The sequence below is a fragment of the Erigeron canadensis genome, chromosome 2 (assembly GCF_010389155.1).
Source record: "Erigeron canadensis isolate Cc75 chromosome 2, C_canadensis_v1, whole genome shotgun sequence".
In the NCBI taxonomy this organism is placed as follows: Eukaryota; Viridiplantae; Streptophyta; class Magnoliopsida; order Asterales; family Asteraceae; genus Erigeron; species Erigeron canadensis.
In genome coordinates, this window is record NC_057762.1 from 8,726,712 (window position 1) to 8,742,495 (window position 15,784).

The 15,784-nt window shown below is 34.6% G+C and overlaps 2 protein-coding genes across 2 annotated transcripts; one reads left to right on the top strand and one right to left on the bottom strand.

Annotated features, from left to right (window-relative positions):
* Positions 1-3,030: 3,030 nt before the first annotated feature.
* On the top strand, positions 3,031-4,260 carry LOC122587654. The gene is made up of 2 exons (XM_043759823.1): positions 3,031-3,323; positions 3,441-4,260. Exons 1-2 carry the CDS (start codon positions 3,031-3,033, stop codon positions 4,258-4,260), a joined length of 1,113 nt encoding a protein of 370 aa, XP_043615758.1.
* Positions 4,261-8,195: 3,935 nt separating this feature from the next.
* LOC122589494 lies at positions 8,196-9,796 on the bottom strand. The gene is made up of 3 exons (XM_043761790.1): positions 9,599-9,796; positions 9,064-9,512; positions 8,196-8,780 (listed from the first exon to the last, which is right to left on the bottom strand). Exons 1-3 carry the CDS (start codon positions 9,672-9,674, stop codon positions 8,361-8,363), a joined length of 945 nt encoding a protein of 314 aa, XP_043617725.1. The 5' UTR covers positions 9,675-9,796; the 3' UTR covers positions 8,196-8,360.
* Positions 9,797-15,784: the final 5,988 nt, after the last annotated feature.

Below are 15,784 nucleotides of genomic sequence, written 5' to 3' on the forward strand. Positions count from 1 at the left end.
GGGTTATGTTTGTTTATGTTCAATTTCGTCTATGCAAGCTTGAAAATGAGTTGGGGTCGACTTTTGTGTCAAAACCCGTTTTTGGGCGAATCTGGGCTGATGAGGCCTACTCACTTCTGGTGCTACCCACTGCTTCATTTTAGTGGTCAGTGAAGTTCTAGTGCGCCCCACCAAAATTTATGGTGAGGCTCACTAGCTGCTAGTTCTGATCAAAATTCACCTTAGTGCGCCCCACCAACTTTTTGGTGAGGCTCACTAACTGGAGTCCACCTTTTTGCTTCGTTCAACTTCCATACTTGATTTGTTGGTAGCCAATGGGTTACGGGAACTTACTCAAACATTCTTAGGGGTTATGGCATGACGTAAACTAGCTAGGCCTTATTGTTTAGGGTATTTGTGTTGACTTGATGCTTGTGAAGTAGGTTGTGATCGTTGTGCTCCCCTCTCACCCGCTTAAGCTCTCTCTAACAACATCTAAGGCTAAGGTGAGTTTCGTAAACCCTCCCTACTCAATTGAGATTCGGGCTGAAAAGTGTACGTGCTTGTTATTGTTGTTTAATCGATTGTTTGATGAACGTATTGACTTGTTGCTCGGTTAATTATGCTTCCATTTATGAATAGTTGTGGTTTGGGTAGTTGTACATACATGGAAGACGGTTATACTTTCAATGAATAGGAGATGTGGTGGGAAGGCTGCGGGTGACCCTATATATAAGCATCAATGATTCCTTGAAATTAGAATCGTAAGAAATGTATGTGCATTATGTTGTTGATTGATGGAGAACGTTTCGATATGGAACGGGACATAGGATCTTGCATGATAATATTTTCCCCCGTAACGTATTATAGATTTGTGATGGTGATAACGATTAAGTCCATGTTGATGGCATAACGATAAGCCCACGATTTGTGGCATAACTTTGTTGTTAACGATATTGTTTAACGTGTATATTGAATATGAATGCTTAGTTGTAACGTACGTTGATATTACGCATTTGAAATATATGTAAGTCGTGCCGTGATATTACGCATTTGGAATATATGTAAGTCATGCTTGGAACTTATTTTACGCATTTGAAATATATGTAAGTCGTGCCTGGAACGTAGTTTACGCATTTGAAATATATGTAAGTCGTGCCTGAAACGTATTATACGCATTGTTTATCATGTAAGTCGTGCCGGTTTATCGCGCATTATTTATTATGTAAGTCGTGCCATTATAACTATGATTGAACGTAAACGTTGATTTGTATTGATTTGTGATAACGTGAAACCTTTTAGGGTTTCCTTGGAACGTGATTAGGTATTCTAACCCTCATATATCGTTAACGGTTGTTATCCCGACACACTTGTTTCCTATTATTTGTCCCTACGAACTCACCAACTTTATGTTGACCCATTTTATTACACTTTTCAGGTGACAGGTTAGCTCAAATGCGTATTGGATGATTGCTTGCTTGATTATGCTAGACTTGAACTTGGACTCTTTGGATCCGTGATTCATTTTCCCGATTAGGCCTTATGCTTATGTGTGATGCGGTCACTTGCATTAATGAACGGTTCGTATGGATCATTTGATCCCTTTTTGTGCATTTAGATTTACTCTACATAATTTCCATGTCGTGCTGTGCTATTTGTGTAACCCTTATGTTTCCGCCTTGTTGGGGGTGTTACAGTTTTACATAGATATAAAATGCTTGGAGCATCAATCATATTTCTGATGATCAACATATGAATGAATGGTTCTTATGAACGATATTGGTTTTGAGATTTTTATACCATTATATGGAGAAACAAGATATGTGTATGGCAAAATTGCCCGCATGCAATATCATCAATTACATATTTGATATCATTATGTTTTAACGAGGCATAATTTTGCAAATTGGACATCCAAGGGGGAGATTCATAGATTATTAAAGAATAGATGATCCAAATTTATATAAGTGAATCTCATAAAAAGATTGATATAATACAACTTAGTGTTGTGTTATCTCGAAAATCGAGCATTTATTGAATGAGACTTTTGTCTACTTACGAAACTATATTGACTAAGGGTCAAAGAGATTCAATATTGACAAAGCTTACTCATTAAGCTTTTATCAGTCTTGAGCCGCAAATGGGATTCTGATGTATCTTATTATGTACTCATAAAGTACTAATCAATACAAGGCTTCGAATCTACACGCCAACATTGGAAGAAACTCACGACATATTTCGGTACATGATATCAAACAAGTTCAATGTCAAAGATGGTTGAATATATTTGCTTGATCCAGTCAAAGGATAGTCACAAACAATTTAAGTTATTTTCACAAATAATGATGCTACAAATTTTATGGTGGTTTAACAATCATCAACAACTACATCATCAAGTTATGAAGATGATCATGGTCAAAGATCAATGATGAAGATGCCCAAGAAGAATGTTTTCGTGATATTGGGAAGAAATATTCAATAGTTTCATTTGAAGATAATATGGTGTGTATAGATCAACCTCAAACAATGATAGATTCAATCTCAACATATGACCAACAAGAAAGTGACACAATCAAACTCTGTCATACTTGGTCGAGCAATAATTTGGCAGATTATTAAATCATTTGTATACAAGATTGACCTTCGATATTTTGAAGACGGGTATTCGAACGAGGGAGAGTATTATATGCGCTGCACTCTTTTTCCCTTCATCGAGTTTTTATCCCACTGGGTTTTTCTTGGTAAGGTTTTTATATTATTATCATCATCATTCTTTTTAGTGGTTTTTTATGAAAACCCACATTATGTTATTGTTATTGTTGTTATTTGGCTAACTAGTATTGAAATTTAAATTGAGACTTTGAGATAATAAAGAAAGATAATTAAGTAACGATATGGTATAGTTATATTATTTATTTGAGAATTTATGAGAAAAGTATATAGTTGTAATTAGCCAAACACAACATATGTGTATTATGGGTTGAGTAAGTAGTTGAATAAAATATGTAAGTAATTATATATTGTTAATTTGTAAGTAATTATCTTTATTACATGCTTCATATCTTGGATTTTGGCGATAAATGGATATCTTGGATTAAAGCATGCCTTAGTTCTGCTAGAGCTTCAGTGTTGATTAATGGTAATCTTAGTGAGGAATTTTCTATTTTGCGCGGGCTTCAACAAGGTGATCCTATGGAACCATTTTTGTTTATTATTGCTATGGAAGGTCTACATATTGCTATTGATAACCTTGTCAAGAATGGTGGGTTCGAGAGTGCCAAGATTAGGCACATGCGATTGTCTGATCTTTTTTATGCGGATGATGTTATGGTTGGGGGTGAATGGTTAGAGAACAACTTGACTAATATGTCTAATGCGTTGAGACTTTTTTAAGCTATTCTTGAAAAATCTTCCATTATTGGTGTCGGCTTGAATCAGGAGTGTCTTGAAAATTTGGCCAGTTCGATTGGTTGCAAAGTGGAGAGTCTTCCTTTTAAATACCTTGGTATACCCATTGGTGCTAGCCCGAAGAGGGTCTCTACTTGGGAACCGATTATTTCAAAGTTTCGGAAACGTCTCACGAGGTGGAAAGCAAATCTAATGTCCATTGGCGGAAGATCTACATTAGTTTCTTCGGTTCTTGGTTCCATTGGTAATTACTTTTTGTCTATCTTTCATATGCCAAAAACTATTAGAAATAAATTGGAAGCTTTGAGGTCTTCATTTTTTTGGGGCGGGTCCAATAATAAGAGAAAGATTCATCGGGTTAAGTGGGACTCGGTTCTTACGAGTAAGGAAAGTGGTGGCATTGGAATTGGAAGCTTACAAACCATGAACTTTGCCCTTTTATATAAGTGGAGATGGCGAGGTTTGAAGGAGAGCGATATTCTTTTTCGAGTAATTTCTGATATTCATGGTGGAGATTGCTTCTACAATATGTCTGCGAAATCAAAAGGTACATGGAAAAACATAATGCTAGTCGCGAATCAAATTCATCATAAGGCTATTTTACCAAGGGATGTCATAAGTAGGAAAGTTGGCAATAGGAAGTTAACTAGATTTTGGATAGACACATGGTGTGGCAATCAACATTTAGCTTCCCGATTTAAACGTTTATTTGCCATAGATACTGTTAAAGATTGCTTGATTTATGAGAGACATTTAGATACTTCCTGGACATGGAAATGGAGATGCGACCTCAGGGATGGACACGAAAAGGAGCAGCTTACTAACTTGCTGAACATTCTGCCCAGTACATTTACTCATGAAGATGACACCTGATCTTGGAGTTTTGAAGGAAAAACTGAATTCTCTATCTCCCAAATCCGTAAGTACATTAATAATAAATGCCTTGATCATTCTCTCTTGTAGATTAAGGCCCGTCAATGTAACGCTCAAGTTCGACAAATTCTTGAATCTTTAATCTACATATGGTGGTGGCAAATTTGGAACGAGAGAAACAATTGTATTCATAAAGGTACGAATGCGGTTGCTAATAACATCATAAACACTATTATCTCAACATCTTTTCTTTGGATCTCAAATAGAGACAGGAAACATAGTTATTGTAGGAACGAATAGATCGGAATCCCCTTATATAAAGGATGAGTTGGTTGTTAGATGTGTGGTGCTGCTCGGCGACAAGGTTATCTTTTTTAATTCAGCTTCTTACTGTTTCTGCTATCTTTATGGCTCCTCGTTACAAGTTTATGATACTTCTAGACATGTATGGGATTACATCAAAAACATCACGAAGTGAAAACCGGTGGCTCGGCCTTCGTCGTTTAGGAGTTTTTCTCATGTCCCGTGTTGTAAGAGGCACGAGTTTTTTTCACTCCTTTTGTAATCTTTGTAGTTAATGTCTTCAAAATGGTCTAAAATAGTTGCTTTGTTTATTTCTAAATTAATTGTATTTGTAAGTGTACTTTTTAGCAACTAGCGTCTTGCTAGTTGCTTTCTTAATAAAATTCTGCCGTTCTAATAAAAAAAAATTTGTAATAGGTCTTGAGTTTGGATCATCTAAGGATTCATTTGCAAGCTATCATTGATAAGGTGGATACAAAGTATTTTATGTATGTAGAGATGACTACAAGATTTGGCGTTGTCCATTTCTCGTAGGTAGTTAGACTACATGAGTTGGCGTTGTCCATTTCTTGTAGGTAGTTAGACTACAAGAGTTGGCGTTGTCCAGTCTTGCAGGTAGTTAGACTACAAGAGTTGACGTTGTCCATTCTTGCAGGTAGTTAGACTACAAGAGTTGGCGTTGTCCATTTCTTGCAGGTAGTTAGACTACAAGATTTGGCGTTGTCCATATAGTTAGACTACAAGAGTTGGCGTTGTCCATTGTTGTAGGTAGTTAAAGTTATGACCACAAGAGTTGACTCTTGGTTTTAACTCTTGTAGGTAGAGTTTATGACTACAAGACTTTGATTAATTTCTTGTAGGTAGAGCTAAATAGTATCTATGAATCCATATATTTTGTTAGTTGGCTGATACAAGTAGTTCAAGTTATATGTTGAAATGTTATGATTGTGCTAGCCCAAGATAATAGATAAGATGATAACTTGCGTAATTATATTTTGTACTCACTAAGCGAAATTGCTTATTCTTTTAGTTGTTTCATTTTATAGGCTCAAGTGTTACAAGATAAAGCCAAGATCAACTAGCTAGTTGGAAATGAAAGTAGCAAGTTTTGAGATAGTTTCGACTAGTTTGGTAATCGGCTAAAAGGTAAATGCTAAAATGGTATGTTGAAATTAGAAATCCCTTTTGGTTAGCCAAGCTCTTAATGTCATTTGGGTTTAAGTCCAAAATGTATTTAGTGTCCAAAGATTTGTATTATAAACACAAAGTTATTATGTATGTGTGTATGTCAAATGAAGTTGACAAAATGTTTCAAGATGAATTAGTCCTTTTTAATTAAGTTGAAAGTAAAAGTTAGTTTGAAAATGTTTGAATTGGTCTTTCACATATTTGGTAGAAGTTTCTACAGGTTTGAGAGTTGATTTTACGACAAGGTCATGCCGAAATTTTTAAAAATAAGAAATCGAATCAAATAAGTTTGTCGTTTTGTTTGGGTCGTAACAATTATATATTTATATATAGAAGTTTAAAAATTCAGGACTTTAAAAAATTGGATCTCGATCGGTCGTCCACTTTGGCCTATGCCAATGCCGGCCTTAAATGGTGGTTTACACGTTTAGGTGTTAGATTGTGTAGGGCTTTTGGTCCTTTTGAGGTGAGACTTGTGAAGCCTGTTAATCCGCATATATTTTTTTTTCTTTTCTCTCATGTTGAATTGAGTAATAAAAATAGCTAATTAATCGGTGCTAGACTATTCGTTGGTTTTGTGTTGAGGTATTGTATAAAATTAGTGGTTGTAAACTGTTTTTTTTAGATATTAATTAATACCGATGAAGATGACTAATGGTGAGTATTGAAACAAGCCATTGTGAATTCAAAAGTTATGAGTAATATCCAACCTCCTAATATCAAGAGTCAATATATCTTTAATTAATGTCTCTCTCATGTCAATATGACATTTTCTTAACTTGATTTTTACAGGTTTAAAAAGGCATTTCCTTCCTATTGAATTGATTAAGTGACTGAATGAATAAGTAATGTCTATATGGATTAAGTCAATACAGTTGCTTTTTGTTTATTAAATAAAAAAACAAACACTATTTGATGACGTAATGTATTAAGTATTTTTGATTAAGTCGTAACTTAATTTATTAAGTCTCAAACAAAGTACACGAAAAATATAGCCACTTGACACCTCGTCCATATGGTATGGAGGTTTAACATGGTGTGATAAATCACAGGTTCAATCACAGACACGTGTTTCTGTGTGACCTGTTCTTCAAAACCAGTTGGTTTTCGGTTGATCCAGTGTATATACCTGGTTAAAACTTTTATTTATTAGTAAAAAAGATATATAAACATCTAAGCCAACTATATAACATTATGCCACTGCCAAAAACAAAAACTTACTGCTATCAGTATTGCCAAAACATTGCTGCCCTTCATTGTTAATAAATTTATCATATTAAGAAACAAAAAAATTGTAGAAGCGACTGTCAATATTTTGGCTTTTGTGACCCGAATAACCTGCCATCATTTTACAACTTGTATATACGGAGTAATTTATAACATGATAACTTAACATGGTTTTAGATTTGGGTGTAAGTTAATCATTAACTCCAATAAAATGATAATAATTGAAAATGGATGAACATGCACTTGGAATGCTCGTTTATTGGAGTTGCTAGATGTTCAATTTGGTACCAATGAGCTTTAGATCAATTGACAATTTGGCATGCTAAAATGAAAAGATGGATCTAAGATAATCAGATCCAAAACGGGTCAGATTGAAGTGGGCCTTTGGAAGGCGTGTTTTTCCCCAGAACTTATGGTTTTCGTGGGCTTCGCGTGTCAACCAGTGTCTTTTGTTCGTGGGTCTATGGGGTGGCTTTCGCCAACCTCAAATAACTTATCGTTAATCTTTGTTAGTCGTTATAAATAATCTTTCTCATGTAACACGTCGAGCTCTTATCATTTATCAAGTTTCACCAGCACACTGATCATCTTTCTGTATTGTTACTACTTTCTTCTTCATGTGACACTTCTTGTTGGAGGAATTGAAGTGTTGGTGTATATGTACGTATCCCTAAATAACAAACACCATCATCCGAAAAACTGCTTACCACATCAATCTTTGATTTTTGCTTGAACCGTCTCTGCATCCTCGTGTGTTAAACTTCATCAATCCACAAGTGATTAAACGCCAAGCTCCCAAGTGATTAAAACAGGCTCTCCCCGGTTGTTTCCATACACGAAATGAAGCAATAGTCGAAATTGTTTCTATGGAATCATCACAAGGGCAAATGAGTTGAAGTCCATCATCGCATTGACTTTGGCTTTGTTCACTAACATAGATTAGGCCATACTTAATTGGAGGTGATAAGAACTTGTTCCCACGAAATCCGTTCAAAACACATTAAACACTTTAAAATAAAACCAAAAAGTTCTTTGACTAACTCATTCATTTTAAAGTGGGTTATATAATCTAAAATATCTTTCCCTTTTGAAACCTAAAACAGCTCATCATTCCTAAACTTAATTCATTCTTTCTAAAACAATAACACAAATCAAAACACTTTTTTTTGTTGAAAGTACAAATCAATACTTCTTTTCATTAAATTGAGATATCAATATGAAACCAAAACAAACTCCCTTCCATACAACACAATAAACATTCAGTTTGAACCCTTCTAGGAAAAACTACACTAAACCAATATTTGGTGTCACAAGAAAGACAACCATCAAAAGCAATCAACATCTTATTCTAAAAACTTCAAAAGCCCCACTTTCTTCTCAAGTCACTCTTCTTCTGCAAACCTCAAATGCTTCCCTTCTGGTATCGGCAAGCCCTTTAAACACAAAACCCCTGATACACTCTTAGACGAGGATGACGATGACTCCAACTCTCCTTCCAGTTCCCCATCACTATTGTACACAAACCGTGTATGTTTACCGACACTCATCTTGCTAATTCCTTCACATAATTCATCTACCACCACATCATCACCATCTTCATAATCCTCCTTAGTGTCAGCATCATCTTTATATTCTTCTTCACTTGTGCTTGCATTCACTTGAACTGACCATAAAGACGAGTCAGAGGCCTCTGATTTCTCAGAAAAGTCCATGAACAAAGACCTCGTTATCACATCCTTTTCTTTAGTGTCACTTTTGCTTTTGTCTTCTTGATTCGGTCCAGTAATTATCTCATTAAGCATCTATACAAAAATACAAAGTAAGTACCAAAAAATTAGCCAAATTAAACAAAACCCAATTAAACTAACTTCATAAACATAAAAAATAATGAAAGCCCAATTGAGTACCAAAAAATTTAACCAAATTAAAGACAAAAATTAAACAAAACAAAACCCAATTGACCTAACTTCATAAACATAAAAAATAATGACAAGTTAACCAAGTTAAACAAAACCCAATTGAACTAACTTCAAAAACATCAAAAATAATGAAAGCCCAGATGGGAAAATGAATCAAGAATCCAACCTGAGTGAAATTAAAGTTTTCTGCAACAGGAGAAACAGTAAAAGACTCCAAACCCTTGTTGTTCTTAATCGAAAAGTCATAAACTTGAGGCGTATTAGCAGGCGTTGGGGCGAAAACCGCCATGGGAGAGTTCAAAAACCGGTTACAAATCAAAGAATTTGGTTCAAAACAGATCTTGGAAATCATACTTTCCTCTTCAACTTTCTGCAAAAGGGTTTTCACTTGACCTCTCAATATAGACTCACCAGATCCGGGAGTCTTTTTCGATTCACTACTCGGAATCATCATTCTTTTTTTCGAACATCTCGATGAAGGAGTCTTTAAACTCCCCATTGCAAGCCCAACAATAGGTGAACCGTTAGTTATATCAATCAAAGCCGGTTTTTCTTTTTCTTGATTTTTTCTTGATTTTAATCCACCACCCATCAAAGATCCTTCATTCTCAGTTCCTGAAATTAAAAAAAGACACGAACTTTATCATCAATAAACAAAACCCATATGAAAAGTTATCTGAAAAATCGAATACGATACTTACTTGATGAAACGGGTTCGGAATTCATGAGTTTTGCTTGTGATCTTGTGATCCTTCTTGATGAAATTGGGGTTTCCATTGTTGAAAGAATTGTGTAAAAGATTTGATTAACTGTGAAAAGAAAAAAGATAGAATGATTTTCGAATTTGGGGGAATTAGGAGGGATTTGTGTTAAATGGGAATTTAGTGGTTTAAAGCAAGAAAAATATGACCGTTGGAATTGAGAGCGTGAGTAATTAACTGGGTTATCTTTGAAACTAGCCGTTGCGTGTGAATTGAGTTCCGTTTGTAGGTGGGGTTTCAATTGGGCTGCGATTATGGAACTCTAAAGTCTAGTCCAAAGTCTATATAAAATAGTTGAGTATTATTTTAACATTCTAACACTAAATTACTAACATGATCTTCAACTTAAAGATTATTAATATGATATTTTTTGGATGATTAAATTTTTATTTAGGGAAATTTCCAACAATAACTAGCTATCGGTGGTGGTGGTGGAAGTAGGGCGTCGGGTCGTCACACAAAGTTATGTCTCTGCATGCGCTAAATCGATTACACCCGTTGTGTTTGTCGATTTCTTTTGTTAATATCAATTTATCAGAATGGTTTATTTTGCACAACCATTTGTACATTGTGAACTATCAATATTATTATTAATTAATTATAAAGAAGGTGATTATACATAAACAATTTGGAATGTTTTAAGGTCGTGTATCTAACACTTAAAATTCTAGTTAAATAGAACTTTTTGGAGAAAAATAAGTAAACCTTATAAATTTAGACCTGCGAGGCGCTTAACGACCACATGTGCGATAAACTAAAGGTCTTAAATGAATGAAATATGTTTTAACAACTCTAAGTTTTTTTTTGAGAGCGGACATGGTTTTATGCAGATTAAATGTCATATCTTCGAATAGTTTAACTGGGAGTTTTTTCTCCTACTATGTATTGAGGGTGAGGGGCAGTGGTGGCTTTGAGAATTCAAACACCCTGGTCAAGCCAAGAAAAAAAGGCCCCTAATTTCTACCGAATTTAAATATATAAACAACTTTTTATCATAAATGATAACTAGCATTATAACGAAAAATTATATATGCATGATAAGATGATAATTTTAGAATTATATACCATATACTTATTTACATTTTAAACATTAATTAAAATGGAATCAAATATATTTATATTATAACACCTCTTTTAGCATATTATACATTATATATATAATATATGTAAAAAAGTTTCAAAAATTTATGCCCCCTTTATAACTATGCCCCGGCCGAAAATCGGGTTTGCACACCTTCTATGCCTCCCCTGTTAAGAGGACACTCTAGCGCGGACTCGGTTAAAACAACGTAAGTTGAATCCCCTGTTGCGAGTAAATGATCCACGCCTTTTTAAAAAATATATATAATTTACAACTAGAATTGTATAACAAGAATTTGTCGATTAAGTTTTCATACGTTACATTTTTTTGAATTAAAAATAAAATCATTCTAATGTTTCAATTAGTTATGTTTATTGTGTATGTTCACCATAAAATATCATGGAAAGTGAATATTTGGTGAAAATATAGTCAAAATTAACATGATTGAGATGACTCGAAATGAGTTGGACCACATGACTTTTGCCAATTTACAGAGACCGAGTCAACACTCACTCCGGAGTCTGGACGCGGACACGGTCACCATTCCACAATTTAGACTTGCGATGTTCTACTATTGGCAAGTTGTAGTATTCATATTTCACGAAAATTATCTTAAACGATGTTCGCCCCGCGAGTACGTCGGACCTACTATACTCAAAAAAGGTTGTTTGTTCAAACAAACTCGGCGACCATATAACAAATTGTTGCTTATAGCTGCAGACATTATGAACCTGTACACCAGCTTACGTATCTACAACCAACCCATGTCATGTAGAATTTATTCCTTGCAGGAAAAAGAATGAATAGTAGAAAAAAAAAGAGAATCGAATCCAATTTGCCCCCTTTTAATTACTCTTTTTGGTCTAGAGAAGAAAAAACTTGAATAACTTAGTTATTAGTCAATTAGTCTTATTTTTTTTTTTTCGTTTTTCTAAAAATGAAGATGCGAAAAAAGCAATCCGTTTAGTCTAATCAGAAATGTAGATCTACATAAGAAACAAAATTGAGCGTTTGAAAATATGTTGGTAGCAAAAGTATTTACGGGTTCTCCGGAAAAATATGTTGGTTTAGCAAATACAATAAGAGGCTAAGAGGAGAGTTTAAAATAACTTCTACATATAAAAAACAGATTTCTTTAAAAAAAAAAGGAATCCTTTATGATATAAAATAGATTTACTCGTATTATTAAACTACCTTGAATACTTACGATTGGAAATACTTCTTTATTATATCCTTTTTTTTAAGGCAAAGCGGATAAATGGCTAACTCCTTCAATTTTGATGCGTCCACGCTGGATTCGAATCTTGGCAATGCCCTAAAGGGTTTGTCCTCCCATGTGTAGATGGGTATAACATTGTTAAGGGCTCTCACCACATTTGCATGTGACAAGATTTGAACCCATGTCCCTTTAGGAAAAAACCATAAAGTAGAAAACTCCCTAACCACTAAGCTATCACCCTAATAACACTTCTCTATATATCCTAATTACCCTTATCAACTCCACCCCACAAACCTGAAAAATGTTTTAAACCCCTGATCATGAGATATTAAAATCTTATCAATGAGGCATCAACTTAATGACAAATTAACTGTTGGGTATACGCAATCAATAACTGTAACACCCGTCATTTAAAAACTTGGATTTTCAAAAATCTTTGCCAAAGCATCATCAAAACAATCAAAGTAAATCCAAGTAATGACACCAACATAAATGTCCATCATTACATGTCTTAAACATAAATAAAATAGCCGAAAATGTAAGGCTAAAAGGAAGTCTAAGCATTCTATGTCTTTGCTAAGCTTCTTTATTCTTTCTACCCAAGTCTCACCAAGCTAATCTTCGTCTAGCTCAAACTTGATTATCCTGAAGGCACAATATTTTCAAAGAACAAGTGTTAGCTTATAATTAGCTAAGTAAGATAACATAGATTTGAAAACGTTTGCCAATTAAATATATTAACAAAATCTGCATTTTAAGTTAATATCACATACATACATAACAACATATCATACACTTTAGGTTCATCATGTCCTAAAATGTGTCTATACTTTCTTTCTTTATTTCTTTGCCAAGACATAAGCTAAGTGACTTATGCCACTTACATAGGGATGTGGGGTTATGTGTAGGCAGTCATAGACCATACAAGGAGTCCTCACACCCGACATGATGGGTAAACCATAAGGTGGTCCATCGGCGTCGTTAAGGAATCGACAAAGTCATTTCCAACTGAAAAAACCATTTATGCCTTTATGCAATGGTGGTTAGTTAATTACTCCACCCGAAATACTCAAAAGTAACTATGCCACGGGAGGTATCATGATTCCCAAACCACGTGACCACGTACGCACCAACCCCGAGGAGCTAGCACAGGTTAAGCTTAACACAAGACTTTACATATTGCTTGAGACTTTAATCTTTATATTAGTTTAGGTTACTCTTTTACCTAAGATAATCACATATCATCTTTTACTTTAAGGACCTTAACGTACATGTGACATGGCAATCCTAATCATAAGTCTAGTGTCTAGATGTTCATGCCACGCATACAAAACATATAACATAATCAAAGCATATTTCATGATCACATAACATACGCATAACATCATTTCATATCATGTACACTTACCTCACACCTTGCAACCTGCATAAGTATGTAATTCATCATAAATGGTAAGTATAATATCCCTTTTCAACCTCCCATAGTCACCCATAAACATAAAACGTGCATACGTATCCAATAGGAAGGTTTAACTTATGAAAACATGTTTAGTTGTACCAATAGGTGACAAAAGATGTTATCTTACTTTGGTACAACTTAACAATGAGTTATAACTAGCTTACAATGCTTGCTAAGTCCTTCGGCAACCTAGAACAAGTATATAACCAACATATAAGCTTAAACTAGGTGTATAAGACTCCTGGACAAAGTTGTGCCGCAACTAGTGAAAGTTGCACCGCAACATTGAAGCCAGAAAATTTGCCCAAACCAAAGTTGTGCCGCAACTTTTAAAGTTGCGTCGCAACTTTCGCCCAACCTGCACATGACTTTTGTTACACAGATCAATTCGATCCATATATGACCTTAACACCCATTAGCGACCTGGAGACTTAAAATTAACATCTTTTATGGTATAATTGATGACTTTAATCCATCAATTGCTCCCTTAATCAATCATAAACATTACTACTCCATTGATCACCCGAATGACTCGAAATCGGTGACGAATTGTAGTTATCCTTACCCCAAACCCTAAGACCAGGAATAAGATTCATATGACGACTCATAGGGTCACAAAGCAAAGGGAAATCACCTTTATTACCTGTAGATGATCAAGAAGATCCGGAAAACTTAACAAAACTTGCTCGAAACACCAAGAAACGAAGGATTTCGGAAGAGAATTGCTTTGAAGGAGGTAAGGGGGCAGCTTGGGGTTTCTCACACACGTATGAATCAGATTTGTAACAATTAGGGATGCCTAATTGACCCTTAAACCCTGGCCATCAACTCCTGATGTTACATCTTAGGTCCCTTGACTTCTAAACGCTACTTTTTTTGCTTAACTTTCCTACCGGGATTCTTAACGATCTAACAAGCACTTATTTTTCATACTTTACTTTAAATTAGGTTCATTTAACATATCTTAATCATTTAATATTAAACACATAAGCATTTACCCACATAATCCCATATAGGGCACATAAACTTAACGATTCTAACGTTAACTAACGGAAAGTCAAATAGTCAAACATAAAATGTTTGGTATGTTACAATAACGAACAAAACCGGATGATATGCAATCACTGGAGGCGCGATACGCTTTCAGATTGAATCAATTCGGTGGTTCACCCCAAATTATTCAACGGGATACAATCAGTAATTAATAATTTTCTGTATGATTAGTGTTTGAGTTTTGTGTGTGAAAACGGGGAGAGAATTCTCGATGAATTCGTATGTACAGAATAATGAAATCAGGGGCCATTAACTGCCTTTATGGCAGTTAAATTCGACTTTGCAAAGTTGGTAAAATTAGTCCCTCAAGCTCGATCCCAACCAGGGGCTGCCGCCCCTTGGACCCCGCTCCTGGGGGCGCTGCCCCCGGACCCCCGTTCCTTAGGGGCTTCGCCCCTAAGATCATAATAAATTCATATAAGCGTGCACTCCGCACCACCATACTTATATGATGCATTATTATGATTAATATTACCAATTAACCCTTACACTAAAATATCCAACATTAACTTATTCGAATCAAACAATCAAACATACCCCATTCTTACGTTTAGATGTAATTTTTAGATTTTGACAAATTAATTTGATCAACTTTCGCATCATTTATTCAAATGGAACTAAGTTAGTGTTTTTTTTTCCAAAGCTTTATAGACTAGTTAAAGTAAATAATCGTAAATAAAGATATAGAATAATCGTTAGAAAATTCATACTTAATAATTTATCACATCGACATTATACTCAAACCACAATGAGCCTTTTTGTATAAAACTGTTACATTAAACCATATGGAAACTAATTACCGTTCGTTTATTTAGTTTTTAATTTTAATCATACATTTAATCAAATAAAAACTGATTTTTCATTAAAAATAAAATTATTAATACATTAACAAAACATATTCTGTTGATTATTATCAAAAAAAAAGAAAGTAAGGCACAATTAAATAATCTAGTTCGGAAGTCGTCAAATATGTTTCGTATAAGAGGTCATGTTGATGAGTCGTGCATTTTTTCATTACATAGTTTCCTAGTTTTCTTAATGCATGTTTTTAACGAACCAGCTATCGGTATTCCATACTTCCATTGGTAAGATTATTTATTTTCAAAAGATCCATTTGGATTCAAGTCTCACTTTTCACATTATGAGGGTGAATTTATAAGGATTTTTCCAAAAGTCATGAGTTTTATCCCTGATATTCGTCTAATGTAAAAGCATTAGTAGAATAATATGTTCTTCAAAGAAAATATTTAAGGACCTTGATTGACACGAAATGCTCGCTTAACATCACTCTTGTAGTCATGTTCTTGTTTTAAT

What these genes read in the sequence shown, in the direction of transcription:
- LOC122589494 (XM_043761790.1), bottom strand. Translation starts at nt 9,674, where the DNA reads ATGGAAACCCCAATTTCATCAAGAAGGATCACAAGATCACAAGCAAAA. An exon ending in TTCCGAACCCGTTTCATCAA is followed by an intron (nt 9,513 to 9,598) that starts GTAAGTATCGTA and finishes TTTTAATTTCAG; the next exon opens with GAACTGAGAATGAAGGATCT. An exon ending in AAAACTTTAATTTCACTCAG is followed by an intron (nt 8,781 to 9,063) that starts GTTGGATTCTTG and finishes ATTTTTGTATAG; the next exon opens with ATGCTTAATGAGATAATTAC.
- LOC122587654 (XM_043759823.1), top strand. Translation starts at nt 3,031, where the DNA reads ATGCTTCATATCTTGGATTTTGGCGATAAATGGATATCTTGGATTAAA. An exon ending in GTTATGGTTGGGGGTGAATG is followed by an intron (nt 3,324 to 3,440) that starts GTTAGAGAACAA and finishes AAATTTGGCCAG; the next exon opens with TTCGATTGGTTGCAAAGTGG.